Below are 27,145 nucleotides of genomic sequence, written 5' to 3' on the forward strand. Positions count from 1 at the left end.
TTTGACAGTGTTACTGGCCTGATGGATAAGAGGGAAAGCTGTAGTTGGATAGTTGTGGTATGTCTTGATTTTAGTAAGGTTTTTGATACAGTCCCACATGACATTCTCATAAGCAAACTAGGAAATGGTAGTCTAGATGAAAATACTATCAAATAGGTGCAAAACTGATTGAAAGACCATACTCAAAGTGTAGTTATCAGTGCTTTGCTGTCAAACCTGGGGAAGGGGGGATATATCTAGTGGGGTTCTGCGGGTCTGTCCTGCGTCCAAAACTATGTGATATTTTCATTGATGACTTCGATAAAGGAGTGGAGTGTATGCAAATAACATTTGTGGACACCACAAAGCTGGGAGGGGTTGCAAATTTAATGAATCAACAATGTGATACAGTTACAAAAAAGGCTAATATTTAGGGTATAGTAACATGGGAGGTAATTGTCCTGCTCTGCTCAGCACTGGTGAGACTTCAATTGGAGTACTGTGTCCAGTTCTGAGTGCCACACGTCAAGAAAGTTGTGGACAAATTGGAGAGTTCAGAGGAGAGCAACAAAAATGATAAAAGGTTTAGAAAACCAGACTTATAGCTCTGACTGAGTTACTGAAGTCCTCAAATCTTGATTTAAAGACTTCAAGTTACAGAGAATCCTCTATTTACTCTAGTTCAAACCAGCAAGTGACACATGTTCTGCCCTGCAGAGAAAGATGAAAAAACCCCAGGGCCTCTGCCTATCTGACCTAGGAGAAAATTACTTCCAACCCCAAATATAGCAATTAGTTAGATCCTGAATGTGTGGATGAGACCCACCAGCCAGACACCTGGGAAATAATTCTCTGCCTCCAGCATCCCATCTCAGACCGTTGGAGATATTTGCTAATAGCAGTTGTGGATGGGGCATATGCCATTGCAGGCAACCTCCTCGTACCATCCCCTCCATAAATGTATCACTCAGTCATGAAACGAATTAGGTGTTTTGCCCCCTACTCATCCCCTTGGAAGGCTATTCTGGAATGCCTCTGATGTCTAGAAACCGTCATCTAATTTCAAGCCTAAACTTATTGACAGTTTAAGTCCATTTGTTCTAGTGTCAGCATTGGCCATTAACTTAAATTACTACTTCCTCTTCCTGGTGTTTATCCCTCTTGTGTATTTGTAGAGGGCAGTCGTATCTCCCCTCAGACTTTGTTTTGTTAGGCTAAATAAGCTGAGCTCCTAAGTCTCCTTTCATGAGGTAGGTTCTCCGTTCCTGATCATCCTACTAGCCCTTCTCTGCACCTGTTCCAGTTTGGATTCATCTTTCTGGGAGACCAGAATTGCACACAGTATTCCAGATGAGGTCTCACCGGTGCCTTGTATGATGGCACTAATACTTCCCAATCTCTCCTGGTAATCTCTCGCTTGATGCTCACTAGGATTGCATTGGCCTTTTTTGTGGCTGCGTCACATTGATGGCTCATAGTCATCCTGTGATTAACCAGTACACCCCAGATCTTTCTCCTCATCTGTCACTTCCACTTGATGAGTCCCCAGCTTAGAGCAAAAATTCTTGTTCGTAGCCCCTAAGTGCCATGACCTTGTCCTTTGCACTATTAAATTTCATCCCATTTCTATTTCTCCAGTTTTCATGGTCATCCAGGTATTGTATATTCCAGTCCTCCTCTCTATTGGAAATACCCCCAACTTTGTGTCGTTGTCAGATTTTATTAGCACATTCCCATTTTTTGTGCCACAGTCATTTAATGAAAATGTTAAATAAGATTGGTCCCAAGACTGACCTTTGAGGAACTTTCATGGAGAATAGGCCCATCAATGCAAGATGGTCAGGGATACAACCTCATGTGCTTGGTGTCCCTATCCTCTAACTATCAACAGCTAGGAGTGGACAGCCGGGGATGGGTCACTCAATATTTCCCTGTTTTGTTCATTTCCTCTGAAGCACCTGGCATTGGCCACTGCCTGAAAACCGGATACTGGGTTAGATGGACCATGGGTCTTGACCTAGTGTGGCTATTCTTCTGGTCCACCTCCCTCCAGTCTGACAGTTCACCTTTCAGCATGACCCATTGTAGTCTCTGCTTTACCCAGTTCCTTTTCCCCTTTTCAATTCTCATATCGATCCCATCTTCTCCAATTTAACTCATTTCCCATGTGGAACTATATCAGATGCTTTACTGAAATCCAGGTAGATTAGATCTACTGCATTTCCTTTGTCTAGAAAATTAGAAATCTTTTCAAAGTAAGAAATCAGGTTGTTCTGGCATGATCTACCTTTTGTAACACCATATTAGATACCTCTATGCCTTTAATTACGCTCCATTTCAAAACTTGTTCTCAGACTTTGCATACAATTGAGGTAAAATTTACAGTCCTGTAGTTTCCTGGATCACTTTTTTTCTTAAATATAGGTACTATATTTTCAATTCTCCAGTCACAGGGTACAACCCCTGAGTTTATAGATTCATTAAAAATCCTGCCATTGATCTGGTGGCTATTTAGTGAAGAAATCTGTTGGCTCTCACATCCGGGAATATCTGGGCCCTACTATTATTAGTAGGACTTGTCCTCCAATCTATATCTAGGAAATTAAAGTCTCCCATAATCACACAATTCCCAGTAGCATTTATTTCATTAAAAAATATTTAAGAGGTTTCTCTGTGCATATTGAAATTGAATCTTGGGGGTCTGTAGGACACCCCAAGCACTATCTCAGTGCAGCCTCTGTTACCTTTTTTTCCTCAGTGATTTTGACCATAGATTCCATTTGATCCACTTCATCACTTCTAATTTCTTTACAAAAAGAAGAGGAGGACTTGTGGCACCTTAGAGACTAACCAATTCATTTGAGCATAAGCTTTCATGAGCTACAGCTCACTTCATCGGGTGCATAAAGTGGAAAATGCAGTGAGGATGTTTTATACACACAGACCATGGAAAAAATGGGTGTTTATCACTTCAAAAGGTTTTCTCTCCCCCCACACCTCTCTCCTCACTGCATTTTCCACTTTATGCCAACAGATTTCTTTATGCATCCGATGAAGTGAGCTGTAGCTCACGAAAGCTTATGCTCAAATAAATTGGTTAGTCTCTAAGGTGCCACAAGTCCTCCTTTTCTTTTTGCGAATACAGACTAACACGGTTGCTACTCTGAATTTCTTTACAGTCTACCTCGTCATTAATATATAGTGCTGCTCCACGACGTTTACGTTTATTTCTATTGACAGGTTTCAGAGTAAGTCTCTTGAGTTTGTGTGTGTGGTTTTTGGAGGGGGGTGAGGGGGTGAGAGAACCTGGATTTGTGCAGGAAATGGCCCACCTTGATTATCATGCACATTGTGAAGAGAGTTGTCACTTTGGATGGGCTATTACCAGCAGGAGAGTGAGTTTGTGTGTAGGGGGGTGGAGGGTGAGAAAACCTGGATTTGTTTGTGCTGGAAATGGCCCAACTTGATGATCACTTTAGATAAGCTATTACCAGCAGGACAGTGGGGTGGGAGGAGGTATTGTTTCATGATCTCTGTGTGTATATAATATCTGCTGCAGTTTCCACGGTATGCATCCGATGAAGTGAGCTGTAGCTCACGAAAGCTCATGCTCAAATAAATTGGTTAGTCTCTAAGGTGCCACAAGTACTCCTTTTCTTTTTGTTTATTTCTATCTTTCCTGAACACACATCCTTCAGTGCCTGTATTCTAGTCATGACAACTATCCCACCATGTTTTTCTTATCCCCATAATATCTGGTTTACTTCCTGCACCACCAGTTGTTCTGATTCCTCCCTTTTGTATCCCTGGCTCCTTACATCCTTAATTGTTCGTGCTTGGCTTTGCCCATATTTCGCACTGCAGGGGGGTGTTAACCGGCCCCTTCACCTTGAATGGTCCCTTAAAACAGGTGCTAACTACTTATGCTAAGAAAAGGAGGACTTGTGGCACCTTAGAGACTAACAATTTATTTGAGCATAAGCTTTCGTGAGCTACAGCTCACTTATGCTAAGCAATCTGTTCCAGCTTGTATTTAGCTGTGACCCTCTGAGTACATTTTGCAGACCTGAAGAAGCGGTTGAAAGCTTATATCTCTCACCAGCAGCAGTTGGTCCAATAAAAGATATTCCCTCACCTACCTGGTCTCTCTCAAATCCTGGGAGCAGCACTGCTACCCCACTACTGTATATGATTAACTCCAGTCCTTTTACTGCCAGTATCGCCTGTCTGACCTTTCCGGGCAGTTGTACCTGGCACGATCTTCCCTGTGTTGAGATCTCAGCTGTTCTTCAAACATGAAATTTAATTGGCAAGGCCGAAAGAAAGTGCGTGTTAGAAATAATACTTAAAGATTTAATAAGAATTTTCTCTTTAGTTCCTGTAGCAGCTGAAGCTAATAGCAATTGAGATTTGTTAGCATATTGTTAAAAACTTAAAGAGGTTTAAGTAGTTGGTAAAAAAAGATTACCTTACAACTTTCACAAACTATTAAACTGGTGGTAAAAAGTGCAACAAAACACTCAGTGTGATTGTCCCTAAATCCTGTTGCACAAATAATTGTACTTAGCTTTTATATGGGGCTTTTCATCCATAATTTTCAGATTGCCTTACTACAAAAGATAAGCGTCATTCCTATTTTACAAGTGTTGGAACAGGCACGGGAACTGAAGGTTATGTGGGGGACAGTATATGTGGTGTAGCTAGTGGCATGAAAGAGGATTCAATAAGAAACCAGATCAGAGTTTTTGGGCTTTTCTACGTGAGGAAGTTTATATATGTCACGGTACCAGTATATTTATACTATGCTATAAGCCATTTTACTGGTAAATTTCCATGTGTATAAAAGCCCTAAAACTCTGATCCTGTTTCTTATTGAATCCTCCTTCATTCCACCAAGAAACAGGACTAGAGATTTAGGGCTTTTCTACGCAAGTTTACTGGTATAGCTATACCAATATAATTATAAAAAGAAAAGGAGTACTTGTGGCACCTTAGGGACTAACCAATTTATTTGAGCATAAGCTTTTGTGAGCTACAGCTCACGCTCACGAAAGCTTATGCTCAAATAAATTGGTTAGTCTCTAAGGTGCCACAAGTACTCCTTTTCTTTTTGCGAATACAGACTAACACGGCTGTTACCCTGAAATATAATTATACTGTGCTTTAAGCAACGATACCAGAAAGGTAGCTGTGGCCGTATATCTCCCCATGTGGACATCTCTTTTTCAGGATCTAGAGTTCCCTTTTCAGTTTAAAGAAAAGGAGTACTTGTGGCACCTTGGAGACTAACAAATTTATTTGAGCATAAGCTTTCGTGAGCTACAGCTCACTTCATCGGATGCATTCAGTGGAAAATACAGTGGGGAGATTTATATACATAGAGAACATGAAACAATGGGTGTTAACATACACACTGTAACGAGAGTGATCACTCACTGAATGCATCCGATGAAGCGAGCTGTAGCTCACGAAAGCTTATGCTCAAATTTTAGTCTCTAAGGTGCCACAAGTACTCCTTTTCTTTTGCAAATACAGACTAACACGGCTGCTACTCTGATACTTTTCAGTTTAGTTTGTGTCTCTGGAAATTGTTTAAGTGGAACCAAAAAAGGCATCCTGAATCCCGAAAGAGAGCATCCACGTGGGGACTTACGCTGGCCCAGCTAATTTCCCCATGCAGATAGCCCTGAAACTGGGGGGAGGGGAGGGGGCAGGGTTTGTGGCTGTGGCTAAACTGAAAACCCAGGAAATGGGTCACGTTTTATGTTTTTGAGTTTAAATTGTGTATATGTACAAGAGGAATAATTCCTAAGTACTGTGAGAAAATCCTGATGCCTATAAGTATAGACAGGATATCACCTTTATCGGAGTGGTCATGGCCACTTGTACTTGCTGTCATTTATGTTTCTCATGCTGGAGCTAAAGAAGTTACTATCCGCACAGGTTTTAAAATGTCTGCACAGAGCACTTGGCTTTGCTTTAGTGCACAGCAGCAGTCACTGCTGCCCTCACGTAATAATGGCTGAGTTACTTTTCCTGCCTGTAGGCACCACCAGTTAATTAATCACTGGTGAATTAGGTATGGTTTAAGGAGAGCAGAATGTTGATAATCACATTCCCTAGGGTGGGACAAGACAGGAGGTGCAGCCAACTGCCTCGGATTCCCCCGGGGAGTGATTCTATCAGGATAACCACAGCTATTTCAATTACCTTGTTCCTTCGATGACATTTCTTTCAGCTCGCTCCTTGCTTGTGTCTGCAAGGAGCCTAGATAGCATCAGAAGAAGGTTGAAGAGCACTAAGCTTGCTAGAGCCAGTCTTTATAATGGACTTTATATTTACAGCTATATACAGGAGGCCTGTGTGTGCCCTGCAGTGGGCCATGGGCTTACCTCCACTCTGCTTCTCATCCAAACCAGTGCCTGAGAACAGTGCTACAACCACACCATAATATAGATTCCATGTGTTATCTGGGGAGAAATTCAGCACTAGGCCTAGCTCCGCTCCCACTGAAGTCAATGATAAAACGCCCATTGATTTTAATACAAACGGAGTTAGGCCATTACTAAACAGTTTTGAAAATCCCACTCTGCATATCTTCAGATACTGGTTCATTTGTTGATTTGAGTTTGCAGGACTTATGAATACAATTAATGCTATTGTTTTTGGTCTAGGAACTAAGTAAATTCTCTAAAGCGTGCAGTTTTCATGAAAGATGATGTGCAAAATAAGCTTATGCTGTAACTTGTACCCATTAGCTGTTGGGCATTGCTTAGGTATTCTTCTTAGCGGATGCGCAATGTGCCTTAGATGACACATGACTAGGATTCATCATCGAATTTGGTCCACTGGTTCGATTATTAGCTGCCTGGGCCCGGGCTGGGTACATATGGGGAGTGCGATGTGAGTGCTGATCCATGACTGATACAGAGAGGCGCTGAATGCAATAACCACAATGGTCTTCAGCATTGAGGGCTCTGAGCTGCACTTAGACGGCCTTTCCTATCATGCAGGATCTAGCCCTGCTGTAGCTTCTTTAAAGTTATTAAAAAGGAATCCTTTTAATGAGGATCATTACAATAAGGTTTCATATGTCTGGGAACCATACAAATGCCTAGTGCCAGAGGAGACTCTTTAAGGAGGGTGGAATGTTCAGTACTTTTTGTTTTAACAAGTGGACGGGTTGGTCCCATTTGGATCCTATGCATCATTTCCTTAATGATTTCCCTTTTATTTTCCAGGGTAAGGTGGCTCAGACTGCATGTATGTCTGCATGCAAACACTTATCCACTTCACTGATGCAGCTGCTGCTAGAAGCTGAAGTGAGGCAGCTTACATTGGGGGCCTTACAGCAGTTCAACCTGGATGTAGAGGAGTGTGAACGTAAGGCACAAAATCATTCCATTTATCCTGTTGTACCTTGTTTAGCCATTGTGCACTGGGTCTTTCTGCTAGGACAGTGGTGGTTCTTGGGTTCATCTTGAAGATCTACTGAAAGGAAGCAAAGCTAATTCTAGCTCAGAGTTTTATTCTGTTTGTTTGTTTTGCGGTAGCACTTTCCAGCCCCAGAGGAAGACACAGTCCCTACCTCTTAGGAGCATATATTTAAAAAAGATGAGCAAATGGAGAGGAGAGTGGATGTAACATGTGATCAGGGTGATGATATATTGAAAATATATTACTGAGGCAACTTCCGTACTGGGGTTCCCCACATTACAAACACGCTTCTTGGCCTGACCTTTACAGTCTTCATTTTCCGCAGCATCCCTTTCTATTTTATTGTCTAAAGTATATCCAGTTGTTTGACTACACTTGTGGTTTGTTGTTAAGAATGTATAAGAACAAATAACTAAAATGCCAAATGTTATTATCAAAGACAAAGCAGTACAGTACAGAACGGAGAGAGTTCATACTTTATCGTTCCTTCTGGGAAGTGAGTCTCACTCTCAGTGTTCACAAAAAGAACAGGAGTACTTGTGGCACCTTAGAGACTAATAAATTTATTTGAGCATAAGCTTTCGTGAGCTACAGCTCACTTCATCGAATGTATCCAATGAAATGAGCTGTAGCTCACGAAAGCTTATGCTCAAATACATTTTTTAGTCTCTAAGGTGCCACAAGTACTCCTGTTCTTTTTGCGAATACAGACTAACATGGCTGCTACTCTGAAACCTCTGTGTTCAGTTCGCCTGAAACAGAAAGTGTGCTTCAAACAATATGCCTTTAAACTTGCTATATCTATAGTAGGGTTGTTTGCAAGTTTAGATAGCACTCTGCACGTCACCCAAGACTGAAACCACCAGCCAGTTTCTTCCTTATCTCTGTTTGAAATACTGCATTCCAACTACCAGTTAGGTCATAGAGGTACATCCATTCAGGCATCTTGCATTTCACAGGGTTTTGTATCTGCCTGTGCCACTGCTGACTTCAGCTGTGCAAAGGGTTATGGGTATTGCTTTTCGCATAAATGGAAGTGAACAACATTGTGGGAAAGGCATAATATAATTTGTGAACATAACTGCCCGCGTGCTGTATATACTACAATAATAATGTGGTGTGTGCTATGCCTAATATGTATACATTTGGCTAACAATTTGCATTTACTTTCCTATTCTGTCCTTTGAATAACAGTATCTCACTGTTGTTCAATGGCATCCACCTGGCAGGGTAAAAAAATTCTCTAAAGGACAAGCTGTGGAAGCCCAATTGCTTGGAGTATTTAAAACAAGACTAGGCAAAACAGTAGAATATATGCTGTAGGGACTTGTCCTGCACTGGCATGGAGATGGACTAGCCATCTGATAGGTCTTTCTTATTTCTAGCCTGTTTAAATCCATGACATTTGCATTCAGAATAAGTTGTGTACATTTAAGAAAATGTACTGGGAGATATAGCAGTAGGTGATATAAAGCACACAGCAAGGATTTGCAGGCATGGATATTAGTTTAATCATTCTCCTCATTAAGCGATTATGATGCTTTGCCTGATTATTCTCTGCAATGATTTGATTTCGCAGTGAGGATAATAGGTAGGATTAGACCTAGGCAATATTGATGGTGTACAGCATAATTATGCACACATCCTATAAAAAGCCTTAGATCTTTTGCTGTATCCCACTGATTTCAATGTATAGTTTGTTCAGTTAGCAAGTTAAGGTTTCTCTGCCAGCCCCCCCAAATTCAGCGTGGGCTGTGATGCTCCATCTCTGGTCTTTCCTTCTCATGATTCATCCCTACAGTAATGGGCTTTTTCCAGACCAGATTATGCCCTGTGCAACCCAATTGACTTCAGTGACACCTGTGCAGATTAAGTTAAGGTTAAGGATTTACACTGAGAGTAGAATTTGCCCCTATATCAAGCTTAGGGTTTCTTGGGATGCAGCGCAGTGTCAGTGAAACAGGCACAATGTGAATGTCCAGGTGTCACGTGAATGTGTGTGAATCTATACATACCATTGATGGAATCCTGATGTCCTTACTGAACTCTTACTCAGGAAAGCTTCCTGTAAAGACCATTTTAGTTTGCCTGGCTAAAAACTGGGTAAACCTTGCATTAGGCCCAAACCCTTACCCAAGTAACTCATTATTTTGGTGTACGTATGATTCTGTGGTACGCAGGGGTTAGTAAAATGTAGTGCAGTGCAGAACCCATAGAACCGTTTTGTTTCCGTCATAGCAGAGGTAAAATACTGTGCACATGCTCAGTAGACATTTTTTCCAAGTTAAAAGATAAGGATATTTTCAAATCATTTGCGAATATACAAAAAGTCACCATTCCATAGTACGGACTAAATTTTCTGTGACATTTCGTATTCTTAAATCAAGCAGTTGTTCCATCAGAGTATCCAAACACAAGACCAGAAACCTCATCCCAAATCTTCTGCAACTGCAGTGGAAAGATGTTTTAACAAAGCCACTATGGTTTTTAGGAGAAAATTACTGCCTCAAAGTTCACCGTTTATATGCCAGCTTTCAGCTCCATACCATGTAATGTCTGTCGTTACATCCCTGGGCTTTTGTGAAAATATCAAATGATCCACTTCTGCAGTAGATACACTGCTTGATGCAAATTTCCTCTGCATAGGCTGATAAAGTTTGGTTTGTTTGTTTTTTTTAAATTCAGAAACAAAAAGCACAACTTGGGTTAGAATTTTCACTTGTGGCATTTTCAAAATACCCACCACTGTGGCTCTCCTGGGACCCTGAAAGCCAGAAGGTTGATGTTCGGATTGGGAACATGTCTTGGCAAAGGTCTGTGGCACAATCTCATTACAGCAGAGCCCTCTGAATTGAGACATTCTGTCAGTCCAATGTTGCTCCCATTAAACTCAGTGGCAAAACTGCCATTGACTTCAGTGCGAGCAGTACTGGGCCCTGAGAAAATACTGATCGCATTTCATGCTGGTTTATTGTAATCTTTATTTGGTAACACCTTCATATAAAGAAATCAGAACTTGAAATGTCACTTCTCTTTAAGACCAGGTGAGTACTATTTGATACTGTCCAAATGTCCCCGTTAAACACAAATGCTGCTAAGACTGTTTCAATTTATCAGCAACCATTGACATTCACTATCAAGATTAAATAGGTTCCCTGGCAGGTTACCCAGTTAAGTTTCTTCTGTCTGAGGGCCTGATCCTTAACCTTTTCCTAATTCTCGACATTCTTATTTGAATCCTCCTTGAGGAAGGATCTGTCCCCAAGCAGTGTGAACGGTATCTGAATTTTGCCACAGTTCCACGTGTAGAAGTCTAGTAACAGTTATGGCCCTGAAAAAGTTGTTTTCAATCCCGAATTGTCAATATCTGGGTTCATGGAGGGCCAGTCTGCACTGCTGAAAATAATGGGAAGCGTTCGTCATTAATAATAGTTTCGCTTTCTTTTGCTTGGCTGAAAATGGACTTCGTAACCCTGTCGAATTTTCTTCCCATTTGTTAACATGGGTCACTAAGCGGCAGCTTTTTCCCCTTCTTAAAACCCCCAAACACTCAGGGAAATGGATGACATTTAATATAGGTTTTAAAAGCACGATTCCTTAAATTCCATGAGATTTGGAGGCAATTGTTCTGCGAGACAAAATCAGGAGCACTCAGACATTCCATAGCAGGTGCCGCCAACCTGAGCAGCAGGGGCAGGCGACCTGCTCCGCCCAACCAAGGCCTGAGATGCCATCTCAGTCAGGAAAATTGAGACAGATGCTGTTTCCCTGACCTTCCTATTCATCACTGTCAACCCTGCTGTTTGCCACTGAGAATGGTAAACGCAGACGTAGGTCATTCTTCCTTTTCGAAGACCGAAAGCCCTCGCTCCTATTTGTTTGTCTGGTGCTTTTGCTGACAGCGTGAATAATTTGAATCCTCCTCTGAGGAGCAGCTTGTCATGATTTTAATGCAACGCTAAAAAACAAACAAAAATCAATCACTGGATAGCCAAAGTACTAAGAAAATAAATTTGTTTGTGAGAATTCTGTCTACTTGTCAGGTTAGGAGCAAAGCTCAGTTTTATCGTCTCCGGTAGTGATGCAGGTTTCAGAGGAGCAGCCAAATTTGTTAGTCTCTAAGGTGCCACAAGTACTCCTTTTCTTTTTGCGAATAGTGATGCAGTTTGCCTTGTTCCTGCCCTCTACACCTGACGTTTTAATTACCCTCGGTATTTAATTAAAGGCTGTTTTTACAGATATGCAAAGCACGCATCGCTCCCTTTGGCTTCAGTGGTATGGGATCTTGAGCCGTTCGAGTTTTTGCCCTTGATCACGTTTTTTTAAAAATGCCTAGTGTGTGTGTCTTTGCATAATGATTAGGTACTAGGCTGAAAAAAATCTTCGGGTCTGGAGAAGGAAGAAGAAGAGAAGGAGTTCTTCAGGTCTTTCCCCGGACCTGGAGAAGAGCTCTGTGCAGTTCAAAAACTGGACCCTTCCTCCAACAGAAGTTAGTCCAGTAAAAGATATCACCTCACCTACCCTGAACCAATAATCAGTCAGATGTCTAGGGCCAAGCACTGCACCACCAAACCCAGACATGGTCATCGTGGAATTCCCAGTCTGTACTACTAATTCTTCCTGAGAAGCAATGTACTTAGCATTTTTGGATAGTGCTTTGAGTGTTCAAAGCACTGAATATACCTTTTATTTATTTAAAAACCTTGGCAGAGAAAGCATTCTGAGGGCTTTAAATAAATTTAAGTAAACATAAAAGGCCAAATCCTGCCACCTTACTCATACGAGTAGTCCCATATATGTCAGCAGGATTTCTGGTGTGAGCAAGGTAAGCAGGCACTGAGCCGCAAGGTTCTAACGAACATGTTAGGCTAGTGATTGGAGAGAAACCTGTGAATCATGAGATCTGTCATCCTGTGAATTGTCCCTCAAAGGAAGTGATGGAAACCACATTGCTTCAGACGTCTAAAATTAAGTTGGACAAAGCACTGAAGAAAATGTTATAAGGAACCAGACCTACCCATAAAGGTACATTGATTTTTTTTTCCAGTTGCAAAGCTGTTTCCCAAGATGTATTAATTGCTGAAGAGTTTGAAGTTTTGTTCAGCTTTACCAGTGCCATGTCTGCAGTTTGCAGGAGGTCACCAGTCACTTGGAAATGTTTTCCTATTTTTACTAGTAATGATACTACTACTATGTGGCATTTATAGCACCTTCTATATGAAGATATAAAAGACTTTTATAAATGGTACGAGGAAGTGTTATTTGCTCCTCCTCAGAACACAAGAACTAGGGGTCACCAAGTGAAGTTAATAGGCAGCAGATTTGAAACAAACAAAAGGAAGTATTTCTTCACACAATGCACAGTCAACTTGTGGAACTCCTTGCCAGAAGATGTTGCAAAGGCCAAGATCATAACAGGGTTCAAAAAAGAACGAGATAAATTCATGGAGGATAGGTCCATCAATGGCTATTAGCCAGGATGGGCAGTGATGGTGTCCCTAGCCTTTGTTTGCCAGAAGCTGGGAATGAGCAACAGGGGATGGATCACTTGATGATTCCCTGTTCTGTTCATTCCCCCTGGGGCACCTGGCATTGGCCACTGTTGGAAGACGGGAGACTGGGCTAGGTGGACCCTTGGTCTGACCCAATCTGGACATTCTTATGTACATTTTGTAAACTGAGCCACAGAGAAGTTAAGCAAGTTGCCCAAGGACAGAAACAAGTGCAGTAATAGTCCGAACTAAACCCAGGGGTCCGGTTCCAGTCTGTTCTAACCGATAGAGATGCTTCCTTCCCCTTTTTTTAACCAAAGAACACCCCCCCGCCACCCTCCCCAAAAAAAAGCTGTGGACCCACAAATAGAAGAGGTAATGCCTATGCTTTTAGAAAAGTCTTTTTGTTTGTTTGTTTTTTCCAAAGGGCTTTATGTGCAATTTTACAATGAGTTTGATATGTGGCTTTTAACTTACTTCTATGCACACTGTTCTTTTCTTATGTTTTGGGACCCCCTGCTTTCTGATATTTTTCCAAACCATGCATATCTCAGAGGTAGCTGGAACCACAGATGACCCAAATTTGGACATTGCGACAAAAAGAGAAAAGAACGCTGTTGGTTTTTCTTACAAAAGTGGTTTTCACCAGCACAATATATCCCAGTGCTTGTTTTTTACAATTGTTTTTTACAATCCCAGCTTGTTTTTTACAATACTTAGATCATAAAATGAGCAATTCCATAATCTCTAAAGTTCTTTAACTGATGATTTATGAGAAATTAAAAGGGCAGTAAAATTATATTTAAAATTTCATTAAACTCCAATTTTTCATTTAAACCACTCCTGGGTATAGTCAGTAAGAAACACAGCTGTATCAACCAGTTTGAGGAGCACTGCAACCCAGTAAGTAAGCATGCCGCAATGCGCCTGTTCTGATCTCAGTGCAACTGTTTATCACCTCATTCTTCGCTATATTCGCTGGCTCCATAGCTTTTCTCACATGGAAATCTTGTTATTCATTTAGCACTACAGCCTTAGCCCAAAATATTGTGTGCCCCCCTCCCCTCACTCATGTTTGTAACATGCAAAGCTCACAGTTTCCTGACGTTTTCTTAATCTTCAATGTATCTCATTACTATTAAGTTATAGGTGATGTGCATTAATGATCTGGAAAAGGGGATGAACAGTGAAGTGGCAAAGTTTGCAGATGATACAAAATTATTCAAGATCGTTAAGTTCAGAGCAGACCGTGAGGAGTTGCAGCGGGGTCTCATAAAACTGGATGACTGTGTAACAAAATGGCAGATGAACTTCTGTGTTTATAAGCGCAAAGTAATTCACACTGGAAAAATAACCCCAACTATATGTATACAATGATGGGTTCTAAATTAGTTGTTGCATCCAAGAAAGAGATCTTGGAGTCACCATCAATAGTTCTCTGATGGAGTCACCATCAATAGTCACCATCTGCTCAATTCACAGCAGCAGTCAAAAAGGTTAACAGTATGTTAGGAACTGTTAGGAAAGTGATAGAAAATAAAACAGTGGAATTATGGTATTTTTCTATATAAATCCATGGTTCTCCCATGCCTTGAATACTGTGTCCAGTTCTTGTCTCCCCAGCTCAAAAAGGATACAGTGGAACTGGAAAAGGTTCAGAGAAGGCCAGTAAAGATGGTCAAGGGTTTGAAACATCTTCCGTCTGAGGAGAGACTGAAAAGATTAGGGCTGTTCCGCTTAGAAAAGAGATGACTAAGGGGAGGTTATGATAAAATCATGGATGGCGTGGAAAAAGTGAATAGGGAGGTGTTATTTACCCTTTCACACAATACAAAACCAGGGGTCATCTGATGAAATTAATAGGCAGCAGGCTTAATACAAACAAGAGGAAAGTACTTTTTCACACAACTAACCTGTGGAACTCATTGCCATGGGATAGTGTGATAGGTCCAAAGTATAAATGGGTTGAGAACTGGGTAAGTTCTATAGGCATCATGGCTTTTTTCATGGGAAAAGGTAGTTTGTCTAAATGCAGCCCTTCTACCAGGTAGTTCAGCTCTACTGATCAGATTGAGATGATATACATCAGTACCATGTACTGGAACGTTCCTAGCTGGAACAGAGCTAAACAGCAAAGGAAAACAAAGCAAAATTGACAAAAAATGCTTGTTTTTCCAGCATAAAATCTTAGAAGGAGTATTAATTGCTCTCAGTAAGAGAATGTTATGCTAGGAAGACAAAACAGGAGCAAGTCCCTTCCCTCCCAACCTCAACCATTCAGGAACCATACCTTTGGCTTCACATGTCACTGAAATAATTTTGCTTTCTTCAGCACTAGTATGAAATTATTGGTGTGTGTGGAGTCACAAAGGGAACACATGTAGAATCCCTGGTCATTAGAGGCAATGCCACCTTCTTCCATTTGCATTTTCCTCGTGTGACCATTCTTAAAGGATAAAAAATGCTACAGTGATAATAAAATGGTTCAGTGGTGTATTGGTATATGTAAATATTGCAAGTCAAAATACGAACCCTTTCAGACCTTGGAAGCAAATCTTGGAAGCCTTGCAGACTGTTAAAGATATATAGGCTTCTCTTTAGCAGTTAAATTTCCTTCCTCACCCAAGACCTCTTGTCTCCACTGCATGCAACCCTCATTTGATTCTTGACCTTGTACCCTTCTCATTCCATCTGTGCTGGAACCATTTTCTATCTCCTTCACTGATTTAGCCTTTCTATTTACTCGTATGAGCTCTTCTCCTCCCCTTCCATCTCCTACATTTGTAAATCTACTTGGGCAATGTTGCACGTATGTACCACTTCCTTGATTTCACCTCTGTTCAAATCCTCATCCATCCCTTCATCTCTTCTTATTTTCTCTACCACTCCTGCCATCTGTCACAGCCTCCCTCTGTAGCTTACACCTCATTGACTTCTTCTCAACATGTCACATGTACCCCTCTGTACTTGCATCTTCTCCTTGGTTACTGGGCTTTCCTTTGGTTTATCTGCTCATGACCCTGTGCAACACACTAGGAGAGGATACCAGTTCTCACGTGCCTTTTACTTAAACCTTGAATGGTTGAATGGTTATGGGTTGTCTGCGTGAAATTACCCGTACAAAAGTAGTTTTCTTAAAAAGACTTCTTAAAAACCGCAAGAACATGATAGAAAAACAAAGAGAAACAATCTGCATAACGTCCCTACGTGTGAACTTCTCATAAGTTAAACAGTAAAGTGAAAAGAAAATCTTACATCTCTATCAATCATTCACCTCTGACCACTCCTGACACCACCTTTCCCTTTTGTGTCCCAAAGATCTTTCCTGGTTCCTGCCTTTTAAAGCTCCTAAGCCTATGTCAAATCCTTTGATGTTAAAGGGCTTCCAGAATTCAGTATCTTTCCAGGCAGTCCTCCGTCTCTGTGTCCCAATTTTTCCCCAAATAGTACTGTGAAATACAGAACCACACAATTGGCGTTTGTAAACCTTTTCAACCTCCCCTTTAGGGAAAAAAATGGTCATTCGAGCTGATAATTCACCTCTTCCAAATATTAAGCATCTTAATTCAGCAGAGAGCTTATCGTCTGCTCTTTCTATTCTATGTCTTTGTCTGGGTTTAGAAAAGTAACCTTTAGACATCCATAACTCAGTTCTTTCTATACATATGCCCAACGTTATCTATTACTTATTGACAGATACCAGCCTTTCTGTCAAAAGACTTCCAATTTCATCTGAAAACTTCTACTTTCTTATACTTTAAAATGTCTGGCAACCCAGCAGAGAGTTGTTCTGTGTTGTTGTGGATGCAGCTCAGACCTGCCAGCGTCTGAAGGCTCAGGCACACCCCCTTGAAACATCTGTCAGATTTGTTCTGCCTCTTGAAGAAGTAAACTGGATTCCGGACTCTTCGTTGTCCCAAGGCATTAGAGGAATGGACGTTTTTATTGAATTTGATCCAGTTTGGCTCAATTTGATAACTTGGGGGTCCTTCTCTGAAATTCTCACTACCTTGATAATTTGGCTGTTAAAGGGGAAATTCAACAAAGCAGTGTTGGGTTTGAAAGTCACTGAGGAAATTCAAGTTCAATATGGAAATTGTGAAACGGGTTATTGAAACTTTGGCCAAAGTTCCAGCGGCCTACTTGCTATGCCGCTGTTTGGCCTTCCCATCATAATTTCTTACCTTTCTCTTCTTGTAAGGAACTCCAGTACAAGGCTTTGCATTTTGGTCTGACATAGTACTCAAGGTATTTTACAAGTATTAATGTCCCTACAGATGATCTTTACACATCTTAAACAATATCCTGATCATAGCTCATTCGAAGAAGAAAGCATTAAAGGATGTGGCACACACCATTCAGTTTCCTGAGAATTGCAGCTAGGTATCATATTTTCCCCAAAACCATGCCCACTTCACATATGTAACCACTTCTGGAATCCTGTGTCCAGTTCTGGTGCCAACAATTCAAGAAAGAGGTTGATAAGTTGGAGAGGGTTCAGAGAAGACCCATGGGAATGATTAAAGGATGAGAAAACTTGTCTTATAGTGATAGTCCCAGAGCTCCATCTATTTAGTTTTACAAAGAGGTTAAAGGGTGACTTGTTTACAGTCTAAAAGTATCTATATGGGGGAAAATATTGAATAATGAGCTCTTCAGTCTAGCAGAGAAAAATATAACACACTCCAATGTCTGGAAGTTGAAGCTAGACAAATTGAGACTGGAAATAAGGGATAATTTTTTAACAGTGAGGGTAATTAACCATTGTAACAATTTACAAAGGGTTGTGGTGGCGCATCATTGATGATTTTTTAAATCGAGATTGGCTGTTTTTCTACAAGATATATTCTAGGAATGTTGCCGGGGGAAAGTTCTGTGGCCTGTGTTATACAGGTACACGTGCCCCTGGGGGTACACAGAGGTCTTCTCAGGGGGGTACATCAACTCATCTCAATATTTGCCTACTTTTACAACAGGCTACATAAAAAGCACTAGCGAAGTCAGTACAAACTAAAATTTCATACAGACAAAATGAGAAGGTCAGCAATTTTTCAGTAATAGTGTGCTGTGATACTTTTGTATTTTTATGTCAGATTTTGTAAGCAAGTAGTTTTTAAATGAGGTGAAAGTTGGGATACAGAAGACAAATCAGACTCCTAAAAGGGGTACAGTAGTCTGGAAAGGTTGAGAACCACTGCTCTAAAATATCAAGAAGGAAAGAGACGTGTCCATAATTAGAGTTCCCTTTTGGCTGAGTAATCCTTGGTGTTAGGAGCCGCTAGCCCTATCAATGTGCCTTCCTGTATTTCTTTCTCACCAGCCAGATCTTTTACGCCACAGTCCAACCCTAAATTCAGAAGCACAAAAACTATGCTCAGGGCTCCATTTGTCACTACATCCATCTTTTAATCTTTATCCTTGGGGCAAATTTCATAGCCTTCTGGAGAAGAATGAGAGACCAGTGTTTGTGTTAACACCAACAGATGCACCAAAATTAGGGATGTGAATGATTTCAGTGCCACTTAGAGCAATTGAGAGGATTCTGCCATGAACTAAAGCTGCCTGTAATTCCTGCACATGCAAACAGACAACACTCATTAATAGTCAAACATCCTTTGAGGATTTACAAGTGTGCCATATAATTTTAACTTCTCATTGGATGCTCAAACGTGTTAGTGGTGGTGAAGGAGGGAAATGAGAAAGGAGGTGGTCGTGTTATAGCTCTGCCTACAGGTTTGCCCTAATTGTGATCTCAACTGTGGGCAAGTGGATAAATATTCCAATCACATATAAATGTTGATGGAAAAAGGTGTAAAAAGGAGACAGACTGAATTAGTCTGAATAAAATGGCCTCCTGATATAACTCAAGGACTGTGTTAGGATAAATAAGAGAAACGTGGGACTAAAAATCAATTAACTGAAATTAGGCCGAACTGGTGGACAAAATGATGGTAACGCTGGATTCTACGGAGGATGCTCTGTCAACCAATTTGGCTGTGTGTGGCATTTACCACTAGCTGATTCCTGCTTTTAGCTTCTAGCGGCTAAACTGTGCCTTCTCATGTTCTAATCCACTGTATTTAGGCCACATATTTAATCTCTGTTCTTTTTCTTTGTGCATACATCCTCCTATCCCAGCACTTTCCTGCACAGTCTCAGGCAACCAGTGGATATTAAGCTTTGCTTGATTTGTAATTTATTCTCTCTAAAAGCATTGCAGTCTGCCACACTAACTACAGTGCTCCTCATCCTCATCTCCAGTGAACTTTTCTCCTCCAAACTCATTCACCTTAACTTGACGCCCTAAGGGTTCTTTCCACCCTAACCCTAATAATCATCATCACTAATACATTTATTATTCTGCACCCAAAATGTGAGATGTATGTCACACACAGATGAGAGGGCGAGTGCTAGTAACAATGCGCTGGGATTAGAGAGAGAGGAAAGTTAGTGCACATGATTATTTTAGGTTACATACACATCTTGATTTTTTTGATGAATGTGCGTAAATGTATGGTACACACTAAGGCATACCGTATATTTAGGTGTCCAAAATATGTATAGATTATGCATGTTTTCATTTTTTCTGTGCTCATTTTTGCCCCCACCCCCTTCTGGAAGTATCCCAATCTGATTCTTATTACTGTTGAGCCATCCGCAATATGCATCTGCTGAATTAGCCCTTTGTACATAAATAGGTATAATACACGTGTAGATACTATACTCGACACTGCTCACCAGTGGAAAATCATTCCTTGCCCAGAATCTTGTAGACAAAGCCATAGACCTTTCCAGCACTGTGGAAGCTGAGAATAACTCCATAGCAGGCAACTTTCTTGCTGGTGGAAACTGTTCCTTCATACATCTTGATCTCCTTTTCCTATCCTCCCTGGGGTCTTCATTCTGTATGCAGATGAGCCCTGTCGCCACGTGTCCTTCAAATTCCTATCCATCCCCACGTCCTTTAGTCTTCTTCCTCAGTCTGGTGTTTCCCTTGATGGATCTTATGGCTGTGTATTTGCTCTCTTCACTCAACTCCTCTTCCCAATTCTGTTCAAAATCTCACTGTCACCCACCTCTGCATACATAAGTTTGAGCACAGCTGCATCTTTGTTCTCTCGGTTTGCTCTTCGCTCCCATGTTCTCTTTCCTACATCTCAAGTTCCACCCTGTATGCTGTTCAGCTGTGTACCATCACTGTTACAACTCTCAGACTCAATCACTGTTATACACCCCAGCTCTGGAGCACTATGAGGTCTGGAGCCCTCGTTAGATACTCTATAGGGTTGCCATAGTTCAAACCCTACCTTGATATCACCCCTTTTGCCTGCAACAGCCTCTCAGCTGTTATACTCCAAGCCGCCGTCTCTGTCTCCAAAGGTCTGCTGCAAACCCACCTCCTCCACTAGTCCTGCGAACAATGTCTGTGTATAAAGTGTATGTGTCAGTTTTGTAAAACTCTTCTGAGCATTTACGAGACCATACAGAAAATGTGCTTTTATAATTATCGTCTTGACGTGGGGCAAAAATATTGCACAACGTTGGCAAGTGGGAAGGTAGGATTTTGCAAGTGTGTGTGTGTGTAAGTGTAAAATACATAATACAAGGGATATAATATCAAAAAAAGTGTGTGTGTGTATATATAAATAGTGTGTATATAAAATTCAGCTACTACAGTGACAAAGGGGCCTTCAGAGAGGGAGAGTGAGTGTGTGTGTGTGTGTGTTAAAAAAAAAAAAAAAAAAAAAAAGAGAACTTGATGGTTTGGCATAAAGGTTTAATTGGCACGAGTTTGGGATAACTGCATTTTTCACAAGTAGTGAAACCATGTGCCAATTATGCAGGTTACATTAAATGAGTGCTAATAAAATCTTTGTACCACCCATCCACACCATCATTCTGTATGTTCTTGTCCCTAAATTAGTGAATTTGGGAATAAAGAAGCCAACTGTGTTTACTCCTAACTATGCAAAATGTATTAGAATCTCTATGTACTTATATACTTGCATGTATAGCTGTGTACACTATATGAAAGGAGATTCCCAAATTCTGTATCATTAATTTACAATGGGTGCCTTTTTGCCTTGTGTGTTTGAACTCTTTATTCTTTGTTCATTGCTTAACAGTTCCTTGATTCTTTCTTTGGAGAAGCCTTTTGGAAAAGAGGCTAGAGTCCCACTGTAACCTGCCCTGGGTGGCCCTAGCTGTAGGCCTTGCAAAGACATTACTTCTTTGGCCTGAACACAAGCTTCTCAAACCTTTAGCTTGGCTAAATGCTTTGTACAAACAGCCGCATACAGATCTGCTCTATTCTCTTGTGATTTTCTGCTCAAGGGGCCGTATGGTAGGTGGCTTGCTCTATCTCGCCACTTGCCTTGGTAGTGGAGAAAGTACAATAAACGAATCTGACAGTGCCGAGGCCACCTCTGTGCTGGGTCGTTCTGAGAAAACTGTACTGAAACCTGATTGAGGAGATTAAAACCAAGAACTGGCTGTGTCTTTCCTTTAAAGCTCTGTTCCTTTTTAAAAGGACTTTGTACATTTCCTTGCCCCAGATAAGTTTGTGGCATTGGTATGTAAAATGTGACCTATGAGTACAGAGGGTGCTGAAGTACTTTGTAATAATAATGTGGTGAAACACCCCATTCATTCCTGTTCCAATCCCTTGAAGTCAATGTACACAATACATTGAATAAGCAATATATGTGATCCCCTTTGTACTGTAATACAAGTAATATAATAATGATCTCATAGGCTGTTTCGCTCCTCGGATGTATTATTCGTGCAATGCGTGCCTCCACCACTTTTTCTGATGAGTTACCGTTTGAGCCAGTCTGCACTACAGAATTTACTGAGGCAATGTATGTTTAATATAGCGGTGCTATAACATGGTTTACTCTTCAGGATGGACCATACTTTATTACAGCTGTTTATTAAAGTTTGTTACACCCCACTACAGACAGGGTTGTAACATGGTTCCTCAACATAACTAGAGCAGAGCTAATAATTAGACACATGTAATGAATGAGATGGATTTTACCTTGAAATGTCTCCAAACAGATCACAAGATTTGGGAATGTATTGCTTATCTGGAAACATTCAAGAATATCAACCTCAGATCTTTTGCAAGCAGATTGTCATGAATATTGAAAGTCATGTCTCTGCACAAGTTGGGAATTTTACAGTTGAGTTTAGAATTCTAAATTAGCTTCGAGCAACTGTTAGACACTTGAATTTACAAACTGGCGTTTTAAAAAAAAAAATAATAATTTCAGATATTTCTCCCAATGTTCACTCAGCTGTAGATATAATAGGATTTATATGGATTTTGCATCCATAAGCAAAAATACACCCCTGCCCCTCTTAAAACACTCCTTTGTTACAACACAGTGCCCAATGCAGTAAACCTGTAGACAGGCCGCTTAAATACTCCATCTCAGTGATAATATTTTTTATGGATGCATGGGAAGCCAGAAGCTTCCCATGTATTTAAAACGTGTGTGGTGTTCAGACAGTATATGCTCAAAGTTAAAGGTTTAATACAGGGGTTTTGTGTTATGTGAATGTGCCCAGATGCTGTAGGAACGGGCATGTAACAGAAAATCACCTCTTGCAGAGCACCAGCATAAGACCTCTGCATTGCTTAAGTCCCTCTTAGCCCTGGTCTACACCGGGGAGGGGGATCAATCTAAGTTACGCAACTTCAGCTACGTGAATAACGTGGCTGAAGTCAATGTACTTAGATCGCCTTACCATGGTGTCTTCACTGTGGTGAGTCGACTGCTGCCGCTCCCCTGTCGACTCCGTCTGCGCCTCTCACGGAGTTGGAGTACAGGAGTCGACGGGAGAGTGCTCAGGGGTCGATTTATCGCATCTAGACTAGATGCAATAAATAGATCCCCGCTGGATCGATCGCTGCCCGCCGATCTGGCGGGTACTGTAGACATACCCTTAGGGTGTGGACTGTCTCCTGAGCACATGGGTGAAATTCAGTCTGTTAAATAAGTTTTATACAAAATGCTCAGTAAAATTAATGTAAATGGTTTAATGACATTTAAAACTAATTAAACAAAAATAGCTTGTCACTTTAAATTTCAGCTTTCCCCTGGACTGTTTGCAGCCCAGACCTTGCAGCACAGTGGCTATAGCTGGAGACTCTGAAAATGAAATAGACTAGATACTGAGCACTTTAGTTTAACTGTACAATCTCCATGATGTGCAAATATAAATCAAAACCAAACTTGTCAAACATACATGCTTAAATTTAAGCCTCATGCCCATATTTAGGGACCATCAAAGATGGACCTACCTTTGCCAAACATCTTGAATGGTGAAATTTAAATTAGATTTTTTTTTTTTCATTCTTTGTTAAATTAAGTTTCTGTTAGTAGCACGGGTATGGAATTTTGGTTTTGAAAACCTGTTTATTAATCTGACTGCCTATCTGAGTTCTATAACAAAAAGCAACTCGCTGCAATTTTCCAAATATTCCATTCCTTTATTGTACTACAGTGAGAGTCACTTTAGAAATGCTTGATCGAGAGGTTAGTCATAATGCCGTTTAGACTATTTTGATATTTTAAAATATATGAAAAAGTAAAACTAAAATTATTGACATTTGAAAGTTGGCTGCCATGTCCTTGACCGTAAAGTGCCAATCTCCAAATTGCAGGATGTGCCTCCTCCGACATTTGAATGAAAAGGTTGCGTTGGAGGGGGGACAAATTATCTTAATTGCATGAGAATTTGGAAATAGGGCAAATTCTGTGTGTCTCATTAAAGCCAGGGGGACTGCTCAAGTGACGGGACTGCAGGATCAGGGCCTTAAAAATGTGGCTCATTATTGTATTTTTATTTCTTGGTATTACTTCAAAGTGAGAGAACTAATGCAAGCAGGCTTCCAGTGAAGGGAATGTATGAAGTGAGGTGACATCATTTAGGGCTTTGTGGGTCGCCATATATTATCCCTCAGTACCTTAGTTTGGGCATGAAGATGAAAAGTAAAACCTTGCTTTTATCTTCCTTTACACCCTTCTTGCTTTCATCAGGGGCATGGGGGCTGTGGAGTTTTCATGCTAGGCTGGGGGCTGTTCTCCTACCCTAAAAAGTCCTGACTTGATGAATAACTGTGCTGAAGTAGCTGCTAAATCATGGGCGTTGGGATCATTTTATTTAAAAGCTGTAGCTTGGAGTATTTTTTCTTCTTCTGTACAGCCATGGAACAAAGTAAATGATGTCTCCTGCAAACTGTCCCAGTTTGATATACTGTAATTCCACAAAAGCAACACAATTCAGCCAAGTGAAAACACAGGACATACAGTTGGTATATCATATTCCTAGGTGACTTCACAAACCACATACACTTAGACATGAGGGAGTAGTGAAGTTGGAGATTCAGCCATGATCCTTGTATCTTAGGGTAGATCTACGCTACCTGCCGGATAGGTGGGTAGTGATCAATCTATCAGGGATCGATTTATCGCATCTAGCTCACTCTGCCACCGACTCCTGCACTTCACCTCGGTGAGAGGCGGAAGCAGAGTCGATGGGGGAGCAGTGGCAGTCGACCCTGCATCGTGAGGACGCGAGGTAAGTCGACCTAAGATATGTCGACTTCAGCTACGCTATTCTCGTAGCTGAAGTGGCATATCTTAGGTCGATTCCCCCACCCCACCCCCCCACCTGCCCAGTGTAGACCTGGCCTTAGTGAGGTCCTGGTTTTGTATGAAGAGTCATTCAAACGGTTGCTTTAGTAGACTTGGGCAAGATCAGATGGCGTGAAACAGGCCTTCAACACAAGTGCTCAGCAAGGAGAGATGCGGTTGTCAGCCTTTTTGTGACAATTATCAACCAAGATCTGTGAAATGAATGTGCCACCAAGATCCTCTAAACTGAAATCATAATGTATGGTCCCCCGTATTAGTTTTAGACTAAGTTTAACCAATAAATTAGAAGAAAAATAAACCACCTGAGTGTAGAATTGGGGCCAGATTACACCAGAAAGAGGCAAACGTGGCTTTGGAAGTGTTATTTGCTTTATAAACCAACGTTATTCAGATGTCAAAAGTCCACTTCCACAATAAATAAATAAGCCACACAGTAGGGGCAGTTCTTCCTATTTTGGGTGCTTGTATACGGGCAATAATGTTTTATACCAGATAATGCAGATAATCTGCTGCAGAATAATTAATGGTGCTGCTGGGCATATTTTTGTTTTTGATGAATGCTTATGGAACCCTGTGACAGGCATGAAATTAGAAAATACCTTCAGTGCCCTAAAATATAAATAGCTTTCGGAACTGAAAAGAGTTTCACAGCTGAAGATTTTATTGTGTTGAGAGGAAAAACTTTTCCACCCCCACCTCCCCTTTCTTCTTTGCAAGTTGTTTGTCCATTCACAAAACAAATACTCTGAAGCCCAGTGCGGCTCATGGGAATAAATTTCAGGTCGAATTAGTACAGTTTCCTTGCTGTCAGGACGGTGGAATTAATGGTGTTTTGATGACACAAATTTTGAAGGGCAAACAAAGAAGCTGAAGGGAGGGAGACATGACTCCTTAGAAGTGCAGTCCTCCTCTCCCCCAGTCTCTCTTGTCTTCCCTGTCATCCGTCTGCCAATCTCCCTGTCCATGGTTAGTTAAAGGCGCTTTTTATCCTCTTTTCTTTCCCACAGAGTTTGCCAGATCCGGGCCAGTGCCTGGGTTCCAAGGGGACACACTGCAGTTGGCCTTCATCGACTTGAGACAAGTAAGTCTTTGTGTTTTTGTTTTTTGTTTTTCTTTTAAGATGTGTGACTGAAGACCATCAGGTCTTAAGGAAAAGGGAGGGGAGGGGAAGCGGCATTGGGGATTCAGGCCAGAGACCTATATTCTCCCCCTTCCTCTCCCGTACTCAAGACCGCCAACTTATTTAGCTATCCAGGGTCCTAGGAGTGCCCGAGGTGAACGAGTCGGTGGTTAGGGGAAAGGGAGAAAGACATTAGTGACCCCAAGCAATGGGCCCATTGTGCTCTGGTTGGCTTCTGCAGACATGGCAAAAAGATAACTCTGAAACTCTCTGCACTGCCACTAAGCAGGTGTTGTTAACAGAGAGAGCAGTGATGCAGAGACCGCCTGCATGGAGCACTTTTGTTCGCAGATAATGCCCGGAGAAGCATTTCAGGAGGGCGAAGGAATTTGCATTCTGGGTTGTGTAGGGTGTATGTGTGTGTGTTTTTTCCCCCGCTCCCCCTTTTGCAAACGTTCCCCAGCCATGAATGACAAAGTGGCTGTTTATGAAGATGGGTACAAAAGGCTCCGCCCATTGATGCCTATCTCACAAGGGATCCCATTATAGCCATGTTGACCGTAACAGGTACTAAGGTATCCCTGGAGCTTGGCAGGGCAATTCAGGGAAAAGGGCCATTCGAGCGAGTCATTTGTTATGGTAGAAATTGGCATTATTAATATACCAGGCGGGGGGAAAAAAGGGAGCAGGGCCCTGTCATCTCTTGGCACTGAAGATGGATGGGGTTGGATAGAAAGTCTGAATGAAGTAAGACTCGATGACTGATGTTTCTCTCCTATTAAAACAATCTTTTTTTGTCTGTTAACCCCCTCCCCCCCGCTTTGTCTCTCCTGCCATAATGATGCAGTGCCTCTTGTTTTCAGGGTTGACATAGTTTGCATTCTGAAAACTTTCAGATGCACAGGGTATTTCTTTAATCTGCATAATCCCTTGTATCGATGATCTCCTCACCACTGTGACTCTGATTCATGCCGGAACAGCTTTTAACCCATAATGGATTGCGAACTCTCTCCGAATCCAATTGATGTGCATTGTAATCTGTCATCCAGTGACACTCATGCAAAGCTACATTAAAGTTTGATGATGATAATAATGAGTCTCCACACACTTACATTTGGGAATTCAATTCTGCGTGGTTTGTTTCTACATCAAACTTTTCCATTCGGTTAAATGTAAGGTCCATTTGCTATATGGTCTTAAATGCCTCGCAGGAAAGAAATGAGTTGTCATTCCCAAATCTCATGCTTCTGCATACATAAGGGTTTCAACACCACATGCGGAGTTGCCAGCAAAGCACACATGACCTTGTGTTTTAGGTAATATAGGGGGGTTGGTTCTTCTCCAAAGATGCAGAGATGAATGCAGGGATTTTGAAGAGAAAAGCTTAGGGTTTTTTCTAAAGAATTAAATGCCCTAAAAATGCTTCTCAGGCGTTTAACTTCTATGAAGCA

At 41.3% G+C, this 27,145-nt stretch overlaps 1 protein-coding gene across 4 annotated transcripts in view; it reads left to right on the plus strand.

Annotated features, from left to right (window-relative positions):
- EXOC6B (exocyst complex component 6B) overlaps window positions 1–27,145 on the plus strand; it is a 449,711-nt gene that overhangs the window by 323,135 nt on the left and 99,431 nt on the right. For 3 of the 4 annotated variants that reach the window (XM_077816057.1, XM_077816058.1, XM_077816059.1), the window contains 2 exons: window positions 7,221–7,362; window positions 25,582–25,655. In XM_077816057.1, the coding sequence (XP_077672183.1) occupies window positions 7,221–7,362; window positions 25,582–25,655 (216 nt within the window). Of the gene's footprint in view, window positions 1–7,220; window positions 7,363–25,581; window positions 25,656–26,557; window positions 26,806–27,145 lie in introns of those variants that run through there. The other variant, XM_077816060.1, reaches the window with a different exon arrangement.

Source organism: Eretmochelys imbricata, chromosome 4, assembly GCF_965152235.1.
Source record: "Eretmochelys imbricata isolate rEreImb1 chromosome 4, rEreImb1.hap1, whole genome shotgun sequence".
In the NCBI taxonomy this organism is placed as follows: domain Eukaryota; kingdom Metazoa; phylum Chordata; order Testudines; family Cheloniidae; genus Eretmochelys; species Eretmochelys imbricata.